The sequence below is a fragment of the Microplitis mediator genome, chromosome 2 (assembly GCF_029852145.1).
Source record: "Microplitis mediator isolate UGA2020A chromosome 2, iyMicMedi2.1, whole genome shotgun sequence".
Classification (NCBI taxonomy): domain Eukaryota; kingdom Metazoa; phylum Arthropoda; class Insecta; order Hymenoptera; family Braconidae; genus Microplitis; species Microplitis mediator.
Genome location: NC_079970.1, coordinates 5,265,037 through 5,283,535, shown reverse-complemented (window position 1 = coordinate 5,283,535; position 18,499 = coordinate 5,265,037). Strand labels below are relative to the sequence as shown.

The 18,499-nt window shown below is 25.8% G+C and overlaps 3 protein-coding genes across 5 annotated transcripts; 2 read left to right on the top strand and 1 right to left on the bottom strand.

Moving 5' to 3' along the window:
* Window positions 1-577: 577 nt before the first annotated feature.
* Window positions 578-7,223, bottom strand: LOC130678650 (CUE domain-containing protein 2). The gene is made up of 5 exons (XM_057486000.1): window positions 7,084-7,223; window positions 6,490-6,584; window positions 6,082-6,424; window positions 5,348-5,527; window positions 578-4,704 (listed from the first exon to the last, which is right to left on the bottom strand). The coding sequence occupies exons 2-5, from the start codon at window positions 6,564-6,566 to the stop codon at window positions 4,441-4,443; spliced, it is 864 nt and encodes a 287-aa protein (XP_057341983.1). The 5' UTR covers window positions 6,567-6,584; window positions 7,084-7,223; the 3' UTR covers window positions 578-4,440.
* LOC130678649 (uncharacterized) lies at window positions 7,150-10,689 on the top strand. Of its 2 annotated transcripts, XM_057485999.1 has the most exons (3): window positions 7,150-7,290; window positions 9,092-10,315; window positions 10,398-10,689. In XM_057485999.1, the coding sequence occupies exons 2-3, from the start codon at window positions 9,135-9,137 to the stop codon at window positions 10,432-10,434; spliced, it is 1,218 nt and encodes a 405-aa protein (XP_057341982.1). In that variant the 5' UTR covers window positions 7,150-7,290; window positions 9,092-9,134; the 3' UTR covers window positions 10,435-10,689. The 2 variants fall into 2 exon arrangements, with proteins under 2 accessions (XP_057341982.1, XP_057341981.1); XM_057485998.1 differs by having other exon boundaries at window positions 9,092-10,688.
* On the top strand, window positions 7,338-15,022 carry LOC130678651 (protein takeout-like). 2 transcript variants are annotated; one of them, XM_057486001.1, is made up of 6 exons: window positions 7,338-7,617; window positions 11,317-11,534; window positions 12,441-12,527; window positions 13,299-13,449; window positions 13,529-13,662; window positions 14,641-15,022. In XM_057486001.1, the coding sequence occupies exons 2-6, from the start codon at window positions 11,471-11,473 to the stop codon at window positions 14,940-14,942; spliced, it is 738 nt and encodes a 245-aa protein (XP_057341984.1). In that variant the 5' UTR covers window positions 7,338-7,617; window positions 11,317-11,470; the 3' UTR covers window positions 14,943-15,022. The 2 variants fall into 2 exon arrangements, with proteins under 2 accessions (XP_057341984.1, XP_057341985.1); XM_057486002.1 differs by lacking the exon at window positions 7,338-7,617 and adding an exon at window positions 12,233-12,364 and having other exon boundaries at window positions 11,035-11,534.
* The last annotated feature ends 3,477 nt before the right edge of the window (window positions 15,023-18,499 follow it).

Below are 18,499 nucleotides of genomic sequence, written 5' to 3'. Positions count from 1 at the left end.
AATTATAAAAAAAAAATATTTAAAAAAATTGCACTTATAGTTTTTAAAATTTTCTACTTGTGCATATTTTTTGTTTTCTTTTTTTTATGATTGATTTCTTGAAAAAAAAAATCTGAAAATTGTTAATTGTCTTTTGAACTATGATCCTGCAGTTAGCAGACTATTAGCAATTTTCAGATTTTTTTTTTCAACAAATCAACTACAAAAAAACAATAAATAAAAAAATGCACATGTAGAAAATTTTAAAAACTACAGGTGCAATTTTTCCAATTATTTTTTTTTTTATAATTTACTGTTTAAAAAAAAAACAAAAAATTATTAGACGTTGGTTAACTTATGATCCTGAAGTCAGCAGTCAATTAAATATTTTAGGATTTTATTTTGAACAATTAAATTTGAAGAAAAAAAGAAACTGAAAAAATGCACGTGTAAAAAATTAAAAAGACTATAAGTGCAATTTAAAAATTTTTTTTTTTTTTATAATTTATCGTCTTTTAAAAAATCCAAAAACTATTAGACGTCGGCTAACTTCAGTATCACGTTAATTTCAGTATCATTTTAAACTTTAGGATCATAGTTTTTCACGTTTTTTTTTTTTTAATCGCTTTAAACTATTGAACATTATCCATTGATTGCGAATTTTAATAATCTAATTAGTCATTGTCGATTTTTCGTCGTGTTTATTTTTTACTTCCTGCTTAATATTAAATAATAATTGATATTCTAAAAAATAATAATTATGACGACTTATTAAAATCTACTGATCATTAAAGTCTATACATTAATAATATATAGATAGGGCAGAGGTACCATTTGTGGCCACTGCTCCATTTTTGGACATTTAATCCTTTATTTTAATTAATGAAAAAGAGTAACAAAAATTACCGTTTTAAGAGGGGGACAAAAGTATTTCTAAATACATTAAAAAAATTAATTATCTTGTTGTGTCTTTTACGAATTAATTTATTTAAATTTTTCACGTGTCCAAAACTGGCCCTAAAGTGACCAAAAACGGTACCTCTACCCTATACCAGCAATAATAATTTAAACCCGGTTTGAAAAAATGGCGCTAAAGGTTCATGGCCTAAACTTATTTCAAATTTTAAAAATAAATAAATCTTTTTCATACTTTTTATTTTTTTATTCTTATATTAAAGAATAATAATAATAAGTGAAATTCGAACACTTGAACTGTATGTTTGCGCGTTACTTTTATCTTTTAATTGTTATAACAACAATTATTTAATTTGTCTAAATGGTGTGAGCATTTTCATCTTTTTAATAATCAATAATAATAGTATGATGAAAACTTTAAATAAAGGACTGGCCCATTATTTGATATCCATTTAGTATAATAATTATTACTATTATTATTTCACTAATAATGATTATATTAGACAATAAATACTCGGCAACTGCCACTTTATTTTTGTTCAAATTTATTATTTATTAATATAATATATTTTATTAAATTTATTTAATGTTTTAAATTAAAATTTATATATTTTTATGTAATACTGGACTCATAGACGAAAAATATCCATACGCTTAAAACGTAATTATTATAAATTAAAAAAAGTTATTAATATATTAGTTAGTTATAAAAATCAGTTAAGTTATAAATTAACAAAATTTCATAAATTTATATTATTATAATAATATTATTTATATTATAATGTTTGAAAAAATTCTGTGATATGATTTTTATAATAATTACCACAGACTTTTCAAAAAATTTTAATAGTAATGATAACAAATATTTCAAATTTTTTTTTAAATTATAAAAAATTAAAATTTTTATTACAACTAGTATCTAGTGTAATTTAATATTATATTCGTGTTTGACTTATTATTTATGTCTACTTGCTTTCAGACAAAATTTTTTCATTACTCATAATAACAATAATGATAATAATAATAATAATAATAATTATAATTATTATTGATAATAGTACAAAGTATACAGTCTACATTTTTATTAAACAATAATAGTAATAATAATAATACTGCTATAAATTATGGCGTGAGAAATTACAAGTGATTATCTCGCCAAAATAATTAAATCACATACATACTGTGTTAAAAACGGTTCTATGACAACTGATCACCGACAAGTAATCACACGATAATGGATCCCACACGATAATGGATCCCACAGACAACTGATCCCACTGACAAATTCATAAAATAATCAATTATTAATAGGGACAAGATTTTTGCCTTAATTTTGAAATGAATGGTTCAAATGTTTGATATTCCGACGAAAATATCGGTCTTATCAAAAAAGTTTTTAAACAAAAATTGTAGAAAATTTAATTTTCTAAAAAAATGTTTCTTATGACTTTCACATACGACCAATATTTTCACCGTAATTCCAAAATTAAGATTCATAATGAATGATTCAAATTTTTGTCAATTAAGAAAATCTTAATTTTTAAATTACGGCTTCCTTATTAATCTTAAGGAAAAATTATAAGAGACATTGTTTTTAGAAAATTTAATTTTAAACAACTTTTACTTAAAAAATTTTTCTATACGACCAATATTTTTCCCATAATATCAAAAATTTGACATCATTAATTATTAATTGTCATATTTTCAATTAAGGAAAAAATCCTGGCCTTAATTATTAATTAATTACTATGATATGAATAACTTAAATTCACTGTTGTAATAAAAAGTTAAATTATGTAATTAGTTGTTGATAAAAATCAAATGACGATCAATTGTTGATGGGATCAGATGTCGGTGGGATCAATTTATAGGGATCACTTGTGGTATAAAATTGTTGAGATCAGTTGTGACGGCACACCGTTAAAAACGTGTAAGGTAAGACCCAGTACCCGATCAGGAAACTAGTACCCGATCACTCATGCATTTTTATATCTATATTTACTAAATATATCTATACAAATACATGATCGAGTACTAGTTCCCTGATCGGGTACTAGGTCTTTTACTTTTCTTGTTACAAATTCAAAAATTTTTACGCAACACATTGAATTAAATTAAAAAAAAAACGCTCATTATTTAATACCTAAATAATTCATTCATTCTTACTAACTTGTGAATATATTCAATAATTTTCAACTACTTTTTTTACTCGTATCAATACATTAATACATTTTGATTGTTCAAAAGTGCGAAACGACCACACGAAGTCGTAAATAGATAATATATATCTAAAAGCGGTACATGAAAAAGAAAAAAAACATATGTATATATTTATACGTATACATAATTAATTTTACATAAAAATAATTTTAAAGATTGAGATAATTAACTTGAAATTTAAACTACATATTAGTTTAATATAATAAAAATTAATGTGAAGTAGAGTAAAAAATAATATTCGACATAAAAAAAAACTTTCATCTTAAATGCAAACTCAGTTATAAATTATTTACGTTTTTTTTTTTCCTTTAATTGTCTACTATTATCGAGTAGTTATTTATATTATACGTTAATTAACATTACTTTTTTGAATTACATACATATAATATCATTTTATTCTATAACTTTATAGAATTCTTAATTAGTAAAGCAGACTAAGTTTTAAATGATAGTAAAGAACGAAAAATAATCTATCTAGATATTTATCCATAGATTTTTCCCCCTTAAAAAAAAATACAACTAGAAAACATCGATATAAATTCAGTCAAAAATTAAAAAAAATAACTTAAAGACAAAGATAACTTAAAAAAAAGGTAAAGTCTGGTCATAAAAGGTTCCATAACTAGAGTATTTGAGAATATTTAAATATTGGGCAATTCAGTGTGTATAGAACTTTTTTTTGACTATTTTTTTTTCTTTTTTTCATTTTTTTTGTAGTCTTGATTAGAAAAAAATATGAGTGTGAATGTAGCAGATATCAGACAAATTTAAAATTATAAATAAATAGAGTAAATAATTAATAAAATTAAATTTTTAAAAAATGCGCATTTAAAAATTTTTGAAATGAATAAGTGCATTTTTTATAAAAATTTTTAAAAAAATTATTTACTCTATTTATTGTTAACTTTAAATTTGTCTGATGCCTGCTACATTCACACTCATAAAAAAATGCATTATCACTTAAAAAATAAAATGCCATCACTTGGTAGGATATTTTGACTTTTTATTTAATTATTTATTTTTCTTTTTTCACGGAAAAAAAAAAAATAAATAACAAATAATTAAATTTCCAACCTGAATAAATTTAAATATAAAAAGAAATTATAAAAAAGATTTAAATTTTTCTGACTCAGCTAATGTGACTTGAGTGACAATTGATAGTGATTGTCCGCTTATTAAATAATAATTTAAAAAACATATTATTTACATAGTAATAGTAATAATAATAATAATACGGATTTAAATAAAGTAAGATAGAATAACAGTAAATGAGAATGAGATATGCCTCCAAGGGGGTGGATCAGGGGGTGGAGGCATGGTTACTGGTTACGGACGGCAGTGGCCTCGCTTTCGTGCTCCTTCATTACCATCGTCATCTTCACCACCCCGACGTATCTCTGTATATCTCTCCCCTTTAACACTTACTATTTTATTGTCTAAATAACGTACCAGTTTTTTTGGCTCACGTTTAGGAGTTACAGGACGATGTTCACGTGAATCGTCGTCTCGATCAACGTAACTGTAGCGTGCTATTATTCGGGACTTTAACTCTTCGTCATTTACACTAGCCTTTGAGCGTCGATTAGGTTGCTAATAATACATACATTAAATAAATCAAATACTTTTTACTATAAGGTCAAAGACCCGTAAAAGTACCCGATCAATCATGTATTTTTATACCTATGTTTTACTAAATATAGATTTACAAATACATGAAGTGATTGGGTACTAGTTCCCTGATCGGGTACTAGGTCTTTTGGTAGCACGACTTGTAGTTCGCAGATAAAATATCCCCGACAAAATATCCGAATACAAATTATCCGATAGACAAAATATCCCCGGACTAAATATTCAAGAGACAAAATATTCTGTCGATAAATCTTATTCAGAAAAATATATTTTAAGTGAAAAATAATTAATGGTTTTCGATAAACGGGTATCGTACAATTCCAAGCACATGTGTTGACCTATTTCCAAAATAATACCCACAATCTGTGAAAAAAGGGCATAGTACAATTTCAAGCATATCACACACTCAAATTTTATGTGCAAATATATTAAACTTTTCTGATAAAAAGATACCGTACTATTTATATTAAAAGTATTTATATTATAAGATATTTAGTCTGGGGATATTTTGTCTATCGGATAAAATGTATTCGGATATTTTGTCTTCGGATAAGTGACGGTACCGGTCTTTTACCTTAATATTAAAAAATAAATGTTAGATTACCGTAAGATAAGTGAGATTACTCGTGATACTTTGACCAGCTTCTTGTCTATGTAGAGCTATTTGAGCAGCTTTAGCAGCATCTCCACCAGCTATTGTGAGACAGTGTCGAATCTCAGCTGGACTTGCTGCTGGAAACATTTCCTGAAGTAGTGTTACTTGATGCCAGGAAGTTTCATTTTGCTAAAATAATTTGAATAATCATGAAATTTAAATTTCAATTAACTCCAATCCCATGTCGCTGTTTTCAACACCCGTAAACCTTGAACATGGGTCATTAGCGGTCGCCGCCCATTTAATTATGATACTGAAAGTAGCCGACATTAAAAAAATCTATTTCTCTTAAATAAACAATTAAAATACTTATAGAAAAAACTTTTTAAAATTGCACATCAAAAACTAAAAAATATTCTTGTCCATGTTCTGAAAATTGTGTTTTACTTTACAAGAAATTTGTTTATAAAAATTACAAAATTTCCTGATGTCTGCTACTTTCAGTGTCATATTTAATTATGTTATTCTGTAAGGAAAAATCTTAAAAAATTCGTAGATCTTCTTTGGACTCCTAACTAAGCGATAGAGTTGTTGCCAGCCCGAAAATCCCTTTTTCAATGAACATTTTCTTTAAAATTCGGAGGCATGTGGTCTGTTTACAATAGAACATTTGAAAATTCATGGATACAAACCCATGTTCAAGAGATTAGAGTTAAAATGAAATAATTATATTATTTTATTACTTCTGTAAAATATTCGCCACTGGAATCACTCCCAGCATCACTCGTCTCTGATAAATGATGAACCCTTATCCTCTGGGAGTCTGGTGGCAACAGAGCAGTCAAACTCAGCTGGCTAAATGATTCATGAGGCTGAAAATTATCAGCTTCTTCTTCTTTATTTTCTTCTCTGAGTTTACTCTCAACATCAAGCAGCCACTTTGTCACAGCTTCTTTTTCAATCGTTGAAAATTCTGGCAGACATGCCGAGACCATTTCACACAACCCTTCGACATCCAGTTCTTCTTCTAAAGCGCTCTCCTCTACCATGCTCACCACATAGCTCAATACAATGTCATCTATCAAGCTAAATAAATAATTATTATTATTGTTAACTTTTTTGTCATAACAATGATAACAATATCAGTTTACCTGAGCTGTGCAGTAGGTACTTGTTTTCTAACAAAATTGAATAATGATTTTTTAACCAACTCTTCTTTTTCATCCATCTTTCAAACAAAACTCTTCTGTAACACCATAAAATATTATTATATTATATACTAACTAGAGGTTATATTAAGACTAAAAACACTCAATTTTATATTATCATTATCACACACAAATAATCAATAACACAATTATTTTGCAATTATCCCAACAGTTGAATACTGAACATATAAATATATATTTAAAATTAATGTCACTTTTTATTTTACTTAAATATATAATATAAAAAAATTAATAAGAAAATTTAAGTAATCAAATATATATGTATGTATATACATGTATATATATGTTATATGTATCTATATATACATATAGATATATGTATATATATAGAAATTATTGATGAAAGAATAAAAGAAAAAAAAAAGAAAAAATTAGTGATGGAGTTTTTAAAGCACCGGTGATATTATATCATGTACGCGATTAAACTGACGTTAAATCTTAATATATAACTAAAAATAAATTTTAGTATAATTATTTTCAAGTGTTTAAAATGTATGTATATATGTGTATATAAACCTTTTAGTTAAATTTAAAGTTATGATTTAAATATTAAATAAATAAAAAACTCAAATAACGATTAATGTTATATATTTTCGTTTACAAACAAGCCTACAGAGAATAATTTGACAGCTCAACCTGGAAAAGGAAAGGGTGGTGTATACCTATATTATATGTCGTCTATATATTGAATATATATATTGAAAATTACTCGAGCGACATCTGGTATGTCGATCTGACATTCGCATACTTTTTTTTTATTTGTTCCTTTGTGATTTTTTTATATTTTGGCTTTATTTATTTTTTATATTCTTATTTACACCTTACACCCCCACATCCGTCACATGCTCTGACGTCGCTAAGTTCTGACTGACGGACTGACGAATTCATTGCGAGTACGGCGACTATCATATTTTTTATATACTGAAATTGCTGATTACTGATACTTTTGCGCGTATAAATAACTACAATAACTTGTTTTTATTTATCATTTTAACAAATTTTTATAAATAATAGTTAGTGTAGTGTTAAACTCATCTTTCGTTAATTGAGGTAGTATTTATTTTCTTATAATCTGTTTTTCTGATGCCATTTACTTGTTCAGTCATACTACATAAGTTAAGGGTCAGTTTTTCAAACCGATTTTATATGTATTTAATCCGGGTTTAAATTATTATTGCTGGTATATCTATATATTATCAATGTCAAATCCATTATTGTACACGCAGATAATTTTTGAGTAAAAATCACCCATAAATTTATGATACTGAAGTTAGCCGACGTCCAATAATTTTTGGGTTCTTTTTTAAACAATAAATTATGAAAAAAAAATATATTTGAAAAAATTGCACCTGTAGTTTTTAAAATTTTCTACATGTGCATATTTATTACTTTTTTTCTTTGTTATTAATTTGTTAAAAAAAAATCTAAAAATTGCCAATTGCCTGTTAACTTCAGGATCATCATAAAGTTTGATGAGTCTGAATGCAGCAGACATCAGACAAATTTATAATTATTAATAAATCGAGTAAATAATTAATAAAATAAAATTTTTGAAAAATGCGTAGTTCAAAAATTTTGAAATTAATAAGCGCATTTTTTAAAAATATTCTTTTTTTAATTACTGACCCTATTTATTCGTCAAGTTTGATACTGTAAGGATATTGAGTCAGTAACTGAATTTTTACTGTGTTGTTAATAGAAATTGCACTTAATTTACATGCTATCGAGTAGTATATTTTACAATGTGCATGGGAAAAATTCGGATATTTACCACATGTCCTCACAGTATGAAACTCTTTGGGTAATTTTCACTAAAAATTTATCTGCGAGTATACAATAATATTTTTTGTAGTTTTAAAAATTTCTATTTATTTGCTGGTAAATCAAAAATTCTAAAGAGGTACAATTACGTCTGTGCTTACAACCAGTACATTGTATATAACAGTTATACATAAATTACTCAAATTATACTTACATATTAATAATACACAGTACCCTGATTTAAAACTCCGATTGAAATAAATGAATTTCGATTGAAAGTCTATTGGATTTCAATCCGAACCAATCGGAATTCAGCGGTTTCAATCGGAGTTTTTAATCAGGGTAACGTACATTAAGTTAAGTTGCCAAAAACAGTACTACAAACTTAGCTTATCTTTACTTATAGATTATAATTATTAGTTCTTATCCAATCAGTACACTTCTCTCTTAAAATGAATCAGTGAAAAAACCTACAAATCAGTGAATATTCACTGCGAAGCAGTCTCAAGTATATCACTGATTCAATTAGTGATATACTTGGAACTATTTGTGCAGTGAATATTCACTGATTTGCAGGTTTTTTCACTGATTCATTTTAAGAGAGTTCTCATTTAATATTTTCTTAGCACACATTAAAGTTTTCATGTTGTTAGGTAGTTGATTATAAATTTTTAATGCTTAATAATATGAATTTTGATAGAATACCTACAACATTAATAAAAAATGATGTTGATTATTAATTATTATTAATTTTTAAATTCAGGTCGTTTTAGTTCAGGTCTCACAATAAATAATAAAAAGACGAAATGACTGTTGGTGGAAAAATATTGATAACATCAAAACGTGCAGCATGTGAATTTAATATTTTGAGAAAACCAATTAAAGGATGTTATTGCGTTAATAGTAATCGCAGTCAATTAAAATTAAAATCGATTAACACAACTGTCGATAACCATCTTTGGCCATGTGATTATTGCAAGAGTAATTTTAATGTAAAATTAAGTGATTTTTCGATTATTAATGACAGAAAAATTAATCCACCATCACCAACAGAATCAACATTTACCTCTGATATATTTAAAAAAGTTTATGAAAAATCAAATTATACTCCAAGATCGGAATTTCTTCGCAATGTTAAAAATAAATTGTTGCCTAAAAATTATAAGTACACTGAGAAATCAAAGTCCCAAATGTCTTTATCAACTGATAGACAAAAATCTTCTAAAAAATCACACACTGAAGATGATTATTTGACTGATGAGTCCGGAAATTCTCAAATATTTGACTCAAAAACTACTAAATCAGCGGAAAATAATAGTTCTACTCCAAAAATAAAAACTATCTTTACATCTACAATACCATCATACAGAAAATCATCAATTGATAAACTGAAATCGAAAAAAACACTTCGTTCGTTATCAAAATTAAATTCTAGACAACAAGATGAACAATTGATCACTAAACCGACTTTATTAGATAGCAATAATAAAACACCTAGAATTATTGTACAAAATAATTGCGATTATGACAGTTGTTTCATAAATGAAAGAGGTAGAAATTTGAATAGCCGTAAACAAACATGTTCTAAATGCGGTGGAAAACAATCATCACTGCTGTTTATTAATAACAAAAATGATCTAGAGGAAAAGGAGACGTTTAAACTGGATAAGTTTCGTAAAATAAACTATTTTGATACTCATGGTTCTAGTCATACTCTGCTGTCAATCGACTCACCAGTAGAATTAGTTGATCAGTATAAACTCAATGATCGACTTTTTCTTGAACCAGTTGATAAAATAAATCCTCATGATCTAGTGGTGTCATTGCCAATTATTAAGAAAAAAAATTTCCAACAAATAGCTCACTATTTTCCTCGGAATATTATTGTAGATCAATATTGTAAAGACAATATTGATACTATCAATAAAGAAAAACAATATACCCACAAAAAGAGCCCACTCACTGACGCAAATTCTCATCTCATTGAGTTAAATAATTTAATTTCTGTTAATAAAAAGCAATCACTATCTCTTATTACTAATAATAATAGTCTTGCATTGAAATTTCAGAAAAAAAAAATTTTATAGTATAGACATATGTTTATGAGTGATTCAATAATCGTGTTCTTGACATTGAACAACATATATGTACATGTAATTAAATTTTATAATACCCGTTTGACCATGTAAAACTCGTTTTCATCTTAAATATATATATATATTTTTAAGGTATTGACCTCATTTTAAGTGTAACGTAAATTTTCAGTTATTGTTATTATTATTATTAGATATAGAATTCAACACAATTAAATCAAAGTCATACTTTTCTTCGTACTAAATAATAGCCAGTGTATTTATATAATTTTATTATGGCAAAATAATAAAAAATTAAATGGATTATTTACTCGAAATATGATAAATATAATAATGATACTAAAGTTAGCTGACGTTTAATAATTATTGAAATTTATTCAAAACAATGAATTATAAAAATAAAATATTTAAAAAAATTGCACTTGTAGTTTTTCAAATTTTCTACATGTGTATTTTTTTTTATTTTTTTTCTTTGGATTTTATTCGTTGAAAAAAAAAATCAAAAAATTTTAAATTGTCTGCTAACTTTAGGATCATAATATAATTTCAATATTAGTTATTAATAACATGCGTAAAATTTCCATTATCTTTGTAAACTTAAATAGTAAATGGTTTTTATTAAAATAATTTAAAAAAAAAAATTCAATAAGATGATGGTAATTTTTATTAAGACCTTATAAAAACATTTCACTATATGACCGTGAAATCTTTGTAAAAGGGACTAAAGTAAAATATCAACATAATAGTATTATGTATCAAGATGTTTCAAAATATATATCCATTAAAATATAATCATTATTTATTTATTTATTTTGATAATTTTAAAAATGACAGTAGATCTTATATTTTACTCTCGGAATGAATGATAATTATTAATTTTCGTCCTCCACTCTAGGATTTCTTAAAGGAAATTGTTTGGTTGCAACAACTATAGAGTGGGGTAATACTCAGTTAAATATAAATACGAATGATTGACCAAATGGACACAGTCTTAACGTGCAAGTGATCAAGAAAAGTTTAATAAATTAATTGCATTTGAATTTACAATTATGATATTAAAATCAGCATTTATATTAATTTTCGTGGCAATATTATCAGAAGCGTTAGATATACGTAAGTATATATTCAATATATTTATTAATTATATCATGCCTGAAATAATTTATTGTAAGACAATTTTTTAATATATATAAATCATATAATATGTATGGTGAATAATAAAAAAAAAATCAAACTATCATTTTGAAATGAGTGATAAGATTAAGGCCATTCTCAGACAGTGCCCGCCACTTTTTAAAAATTTTCATAGATTTTCAACTGCCATAAGCGTATCAAATTTTTATCAATTAATTAAAAAAAAATTAAAGCATTTATTGAAAAAAGGACAACGTACTCGTAATTTCGTCGATATATAGATTTGAAAAAACATTTTTACACTTGATATCAATTAGGAGTTAAACAAAATTCGTTAAATAAATTTTCGTAAAATCTTCATGTCAATTTTATAATTAGAATTTTTAAATTTTGTTGGCCAAAATTTATTCAACAAATTTCGTTTAACTCCCAATTGATATCAATTGTAAGTAATTTTTTTTAAATTCTTTATCTCAACGAAATTACGACTACGTTGTCCTTTTTTCAATTAAGGTTTTAATTTTTTTTTAATTAATTAATAAAATTTTAATACGGTTACGATAGTTGAAAGTCATTGCATATTTTGAAAAAGTGAGGGGGGGGGGTCTGAGAATGCCCTTAATTTAAATTGTAGTATGGTTATCAAAAGTAAAGAAAAATATTAATATGAGTATTAGCTTTGAAGTATTTTCAGATTATTAGTTAGACTATTTAAGTACAGCAGGATTTTAACTGTAACATTATTCTCTTATCTAATGTATCCTATTGCTGCTGCTGCTACTACTTCTGCTACTACACTGCAAGTCTCAGTAATAAATAAAACGACGTAATTGCAACACTTGCTTAACAGATTATTTAATAATAATATGTATAATTATGTTACAGCCTTCAACATTTGTAAACAAAATGACCCAAATCTTTCTCAATGTGTCAATGAAGCTGCAGCACAAGCTATAGTTTCAATGGCAAATGGTAAATTTAAATATTTAATTTACGAGCGAAACTTTTTTATTTTTTTTCTTTCGTTTTCACATCGCATACATTTATGAATATATATATATTATTAGACTACTTTCGATAATATAATTGACCGATTGATGTTATGATACCATAAACTTAATGTCGAATTCATTCATATGAAACATATTTTATGTGATTTGATGTGTGTCACAACTTAAAACTTTTTATTATTCCATTTACTTTTTTAACTTCCGTATACTTAACGTGCTCTATCTATATTTATTTGCTAAACTAGTTACTTATTTAACTGCTTTCTTTTTATGAATTAAAACATGTTTAATTAGAAAATAAAAATGTCATTCGGTATTTTAAATGCAAGTAGATTTCTTGTTATTTCTTCGTTTTAAAGTTTAGAGATAAAATTTAATTATAAATTCATTTCTTCTGACATTTTTAATAAATTTAAAGCTCGAAAACCGCCAAAAAATAATGATATTGAAGTTAGCTGACGTTCAATAATTTTTGAATTTTTTTTTAAAACATTAAATTATAAAAAAAAAATATTTGAAAAAATTGCACCTACAGTTTTTTAGATTTTCTACCTGTGTATATTTTTAGTTTTGTTTTTTATTCAAATTGAATTGTTGAAAAAAAAATCCGAAAATTTTTAATTGTCGGTTAACTTCAGGATCATAAAAAATAAAATAATAATACTAATTTATAAAATTAAATTAGAAAAAAAAAAGAGAAAATTATTATTTATATATTTTTTATATTTTAAAGGAGTTCCGAGTCTTAATGTTTTGCCTTTAGAGCCTCTGGGAATAGATAATATGTCTATAGGTGAATCTGGATCAATCGCTTCCTTTAAACAAAATTATCGTAACATAAAAGTTTACGGTTTGACCAAGGGATTAAACGTCTCCAATTATGAGTAATTATATGATAATGGTATAAAATAATATCAATAATAATTAACCGATAATTAATATATCATATAATTTATTTTCAAGGATTGACTTTGATAATTTAATCTTCAAATCAGATTCATTTAATCCACAAATTGATTTTGTAGCAAATTGTAAGGTCGATGGAAGATTGTTGTTGTTTCGCATTCACGGTCAAGGGCCCTGCAATATAACAATGTGTAATAATTTTATTACTATTTATTTGCTCTATAGTAGTTGAGACATACGTTGGTACATCGTTTGTTTTTTTACGTACAATTTAAAGAGGAAGTAGTGCAACCTTAACTACTATAGTGTACATAATTTAAATAACGTCCCCTTTCTGGGTAAACTTCATAAGTTTTTTTTTTTCATAATTAAAATTATGAGTGAAAAACATTCTTTAGTGCTGCTATTGCGTAAAAAAAGCTTCAAATTTTAATGATTATAGCAGAATGTTCGAGAAACTTTTGAATTTTGATATTTCTATTAACCCTATCCGAAAATTTCCATAGAATTCACTCAACTGCGACAAAAACCGCATAGAAACCAATACAGTCTACAGGATTCTATGGGAGTTGAGTGAATTCTATGGGAATTTTTACGATCCTGAAGTCAGCAGATAATTAAAAATTTTTGGGATTTTTTTTTGAACAATTAAATTTGAAGAAAAAAAAAACTAAAAATATGCACATGTAGAAAATTTAAAAGCCTACAAGTGCAATTTTTTTAAATATTTTTTTTTTCATAATTTATCGTTTTTTAAAAAATCCAAAAATTATTAGACGCCGGCTAATTATGATCCTGAAGTTAGCCGACATCTAATAATTTTTGAATTTTTTTTTTTAAATAGGAAATCATAAAAAAAAAATATTTGAAAAAGTTGCACCTACAGTTTTTTAAAATTTCTACATGTGCATATTTTTATTTTTTTTTATTGTTGTAATTCATTTGGTGAAAAAAAAATCCAAAAATATTTAATTGTCTGTTAACTTCTGGATCGTGGCTAATTTCAGTATCATGAATTTTTGGATAGGAATGTACGTGTAACAGAATAGATGTTTTTTTTTACCGATTTCTGAAAAAATTATAATTGTGCAGTTACGAGATTTACTCAGAAAGGGGACAATAAGTTATCTAAAATAATGAATTAATAATTATAATTATATTTATTTCAGTAAATTTAAAAACTAAAAATACGTATTATGGGGAAAAATTTGAAAAGGACAATAACATTTATATGAAACTCAAGAGATACGATGTGAAATTTAAGCCCGATAAAGTTATTCTCAACTTTGAAAGGCTTTTCAGTCAAGACAGTTTTTTAGGCAACCAAATAAACTCAATACTAAACAGTAATTCTGATGTTCTCTTCCGCGAATTACAATCCTCTTACGAAGACACATTTTCGAAAGTATTTATGAAAATTGGTAATGATATATTTTCTCGAATACCATTTAATAACTTATTTCCAGCTTAGAAATCATTATTTTCAAGTTACTATTAATTAAATATGTACATACTTTAATAAACTGTAATAATTAATTTAAAAAATAAAAATCTTATTCAGGATCAATACTAGTATATATTTTTATTTTTTAATAATAAGTATTATATTTTATAAAGGAACAAATAGGCATTTATTCACAAGAGGCGGATATAGCTATTACATTTAATTATTTCATTCAGTTGCTTTATAATTATATATATTACTTATAGCTATATTTTTTTATTAATTTTTCTTTCTCATTTTTTCTTATCATTATATATTTATAATTTGTTCATTTTTTACAGCTACACTTTAATAGCTGCGTAATCCACTTTTTATTAATTAATTGTCTTACGTACATATGACACAAATAATACAACTCGAAATGAGTGTGAATGTAACTGACTGGTTTCAATTTTTCAACTTTTTAAATAAATAAAGTGTAAGCAGAATTAGAATGCAAATTTCAAAATGCGTATTTAGATAAATGAAAAATCAGTACGCGCATTTTTTTTCCATGTCACTATTATAGTTAATTAATTTAATAGTAAATTACACACCTAGGGAGGAAAGTAGGACATTCCGATTCGTGTGTGTAATTGCCTACCCAACCCGAAAGCGATTGTGGCAAACACGCAGATTGGGACCTCCCTTTCTCAGTGGTGTGTCTACAATTTTTCACCGGATCTGTACCTGAAAGTTTAAATTTTTTTACCATACCTGCGCCGAAAGTTTGAAATCTTGCCCTGTTTGGACGGAAGAAAATCGTTCTTCTCTTTGATAAGAAAAAAAATGATAAAAATTAGCGCATGCGCCATTCTTCACATCACAGAGACAAAAATTCAAATCTTCAGGTGTAGATCCGGTAAAAAATTGTATGCAAACCACAAAGGAAGATAGAACTCGACTTCGGCTCAGGTAGACAATTTTACACCTGGGTTGGGATGTCCTACTTTCCTCTCTTGGGGTATAATATACTATTGCTCTGTTTATGGGATAGCGCATGCGCTAATTTTTATTCTCTTTCTCATAAGAAGAAATAACGACTTTCTTCCCTCTAAACAGGGCAGGAACATAAACTTAAGGCGCAGGTCTGCTGAAAAATTTGTTGTTTCACATCTGCTACATTCACACTCACAACTCGAATATCATCTTATATAGAAAAGACGACGCGATTCTGTATTATTTTTTTTTATTAATAAAATAATAATCGATCTCTCTGTCAATAGAAAAATTAAAAAGATACATATCTTATTTGTTGCTGATATATTTATTATTACTATTTAATAAATGACTAATTTAAAATGGTAGATATTAATTAATATGCAGTAAATTAAATATTAATCTCCATTATCATGATTATTACGGTCCGCAAATTTACTATTATTCCAACACGTTAATTATTATTTGCCCATGATCTTGGTCTTTTAAATAATTACATTTTTTTATTCGTACGACCCGAAAATGGAAGGAACGAAAGTAAGGCATCATATATAATAAGAATAACAGATATAAGTACATATATAAGGTATACACAGTCATATATTTTAGATCATGTAACATGTAATATACACATATATAAAATTTATATATTGACACTACTAATTGGTAATAAATTTTGTCGGTATTTCATCAAAAGTATCAAATTAAGTAATTTTTTGAAATTATTTTATTGTTGAAAAAAAAAATAAATTGAATATTTGACTAAAGAAAGGGCTCTGAGGATATTTACTACAAGACAAAACCACAAGTCTGCAAAATTGATATTTCATTTACATTATTTATGTTATTTAATTGGTTTTAAAAAAAAATAAAAAGAGTAAAAGAAACTTAATATTTATTGCAACACTTAGTTTCTACTTTTTCCAGAAATTAAAAAATACTTTATGAGAAATATATATAAGTACAAGTAGCATATCATACACACACATGTATATATAGATATATATGTATATGTGTGTGTATGGGATTACAATATAAATATAATCATGGCAATTAGCAATACATTGATAGGCAATATATGGCGTGTAACCATACCTGTTCTGCATCTTCTCGTTTTTATGACATTACATAACATTACATAATAACATAGCCCCTACACCTCAACTATAATAATACGGCTTTGAAAACATAAATAAATTTCTAACATAGATTTCAATCTTTTACAATATCTTTCTAATCTTTCATTATATTTATTGATAGTTAAAGGCGGGCTGTATTTAGCATCATATTGAATTTACAATTAATGATTAACCATCTTTCGACTTAACATCACATTTTCAAGTGTTACATATTACATATATCACGATTCTTAAATTCGCTCAGCGTTCAAAGTATTGCAGTTATTAGCGTATAATTTAAATTGTGTCACTCTTAAATCAACTATGCATGTATGTTACTTACAACGAAATTTAAATATAAGCTGTCTTTGTTTTTTCTTTATGATATATTTATTTTTACTTTTCATCAACATTTTATCTTTTATTTTTATATCCGTCAGATATTTTTCAATGTAAATTGTAAAAAAGTTTCTATAGAGCAACTCCCACAAACTTGTGTTGCTAAAATTATAGTTAATTAATAAAAGCTGCAACACTTAAAATATTTTTAACAAAATGCTTCACATAAAATTCTTCCGAGTCATTCCGCGTATTAATATGCATGTATGTATGTGTGTTGTATCCAGTTAGATATTAACCTTTCCAATGGGAAAACAGAAAAGGGGAGACAGCAAAACCGCCTGAAATTTTTTACTAAAATTATAGAGTGAAATTGGCTCTGTAGACACTATTGACTTTTTTTTCCTAAATTCGTTCTGCCCCTCCCCCGACATATTTTTTTACTATTCCGTTGATTCATATCCATTTTAATAATAATTATAAATTCAAATCACAGTTACAAGGATCTATTAGTTGTTATTAATTAATGTTTATTCTGATCATTATACAACGTTTCGTTGGTTTCCCAACATTTTCAAGTACTCAATCAATAAAATATTAACTGTCAAGTAAATAATTAACAATTGAGACAATATGGTAACAGTTTTCCTTTTTCACAATAGTCGTTTTTAAAATAAATAAATAGCTTATATGCACTATGTTTTGTTTTTTAGTTAAAAAATAAATAATTATTGTGAAAAAGGAAAACTGTTACTATATTGTCTCAATTTATAATTATTTACTTGACAGTTAATGTTTTATTGATTGAGTACTTGTAAAAGTTGGGAAACCAACGAAATTTTGTGTAATGATCAGAATAAACATTAATTAATAACAACTAATATATCCTTGTAACTGTGATTTGAATTTATAAATATTTTTTTACACTACAGATGGTAGTAATTTTATCTTTCAACGCTTAATTCAATACGCTCTTATAATAAATAATTATAAACAATGCAACAAAAACAACTTAAAATATTCAATAATTGTTAGTGTAAAAATGTAAATCTCATCTTCTATACGTGATTTCATACTATCATTTTTTTTTTACAACAGTACACAATAGCTTTTTTTTTCTTTTATATTTAAATTTTTAATATACGTTAC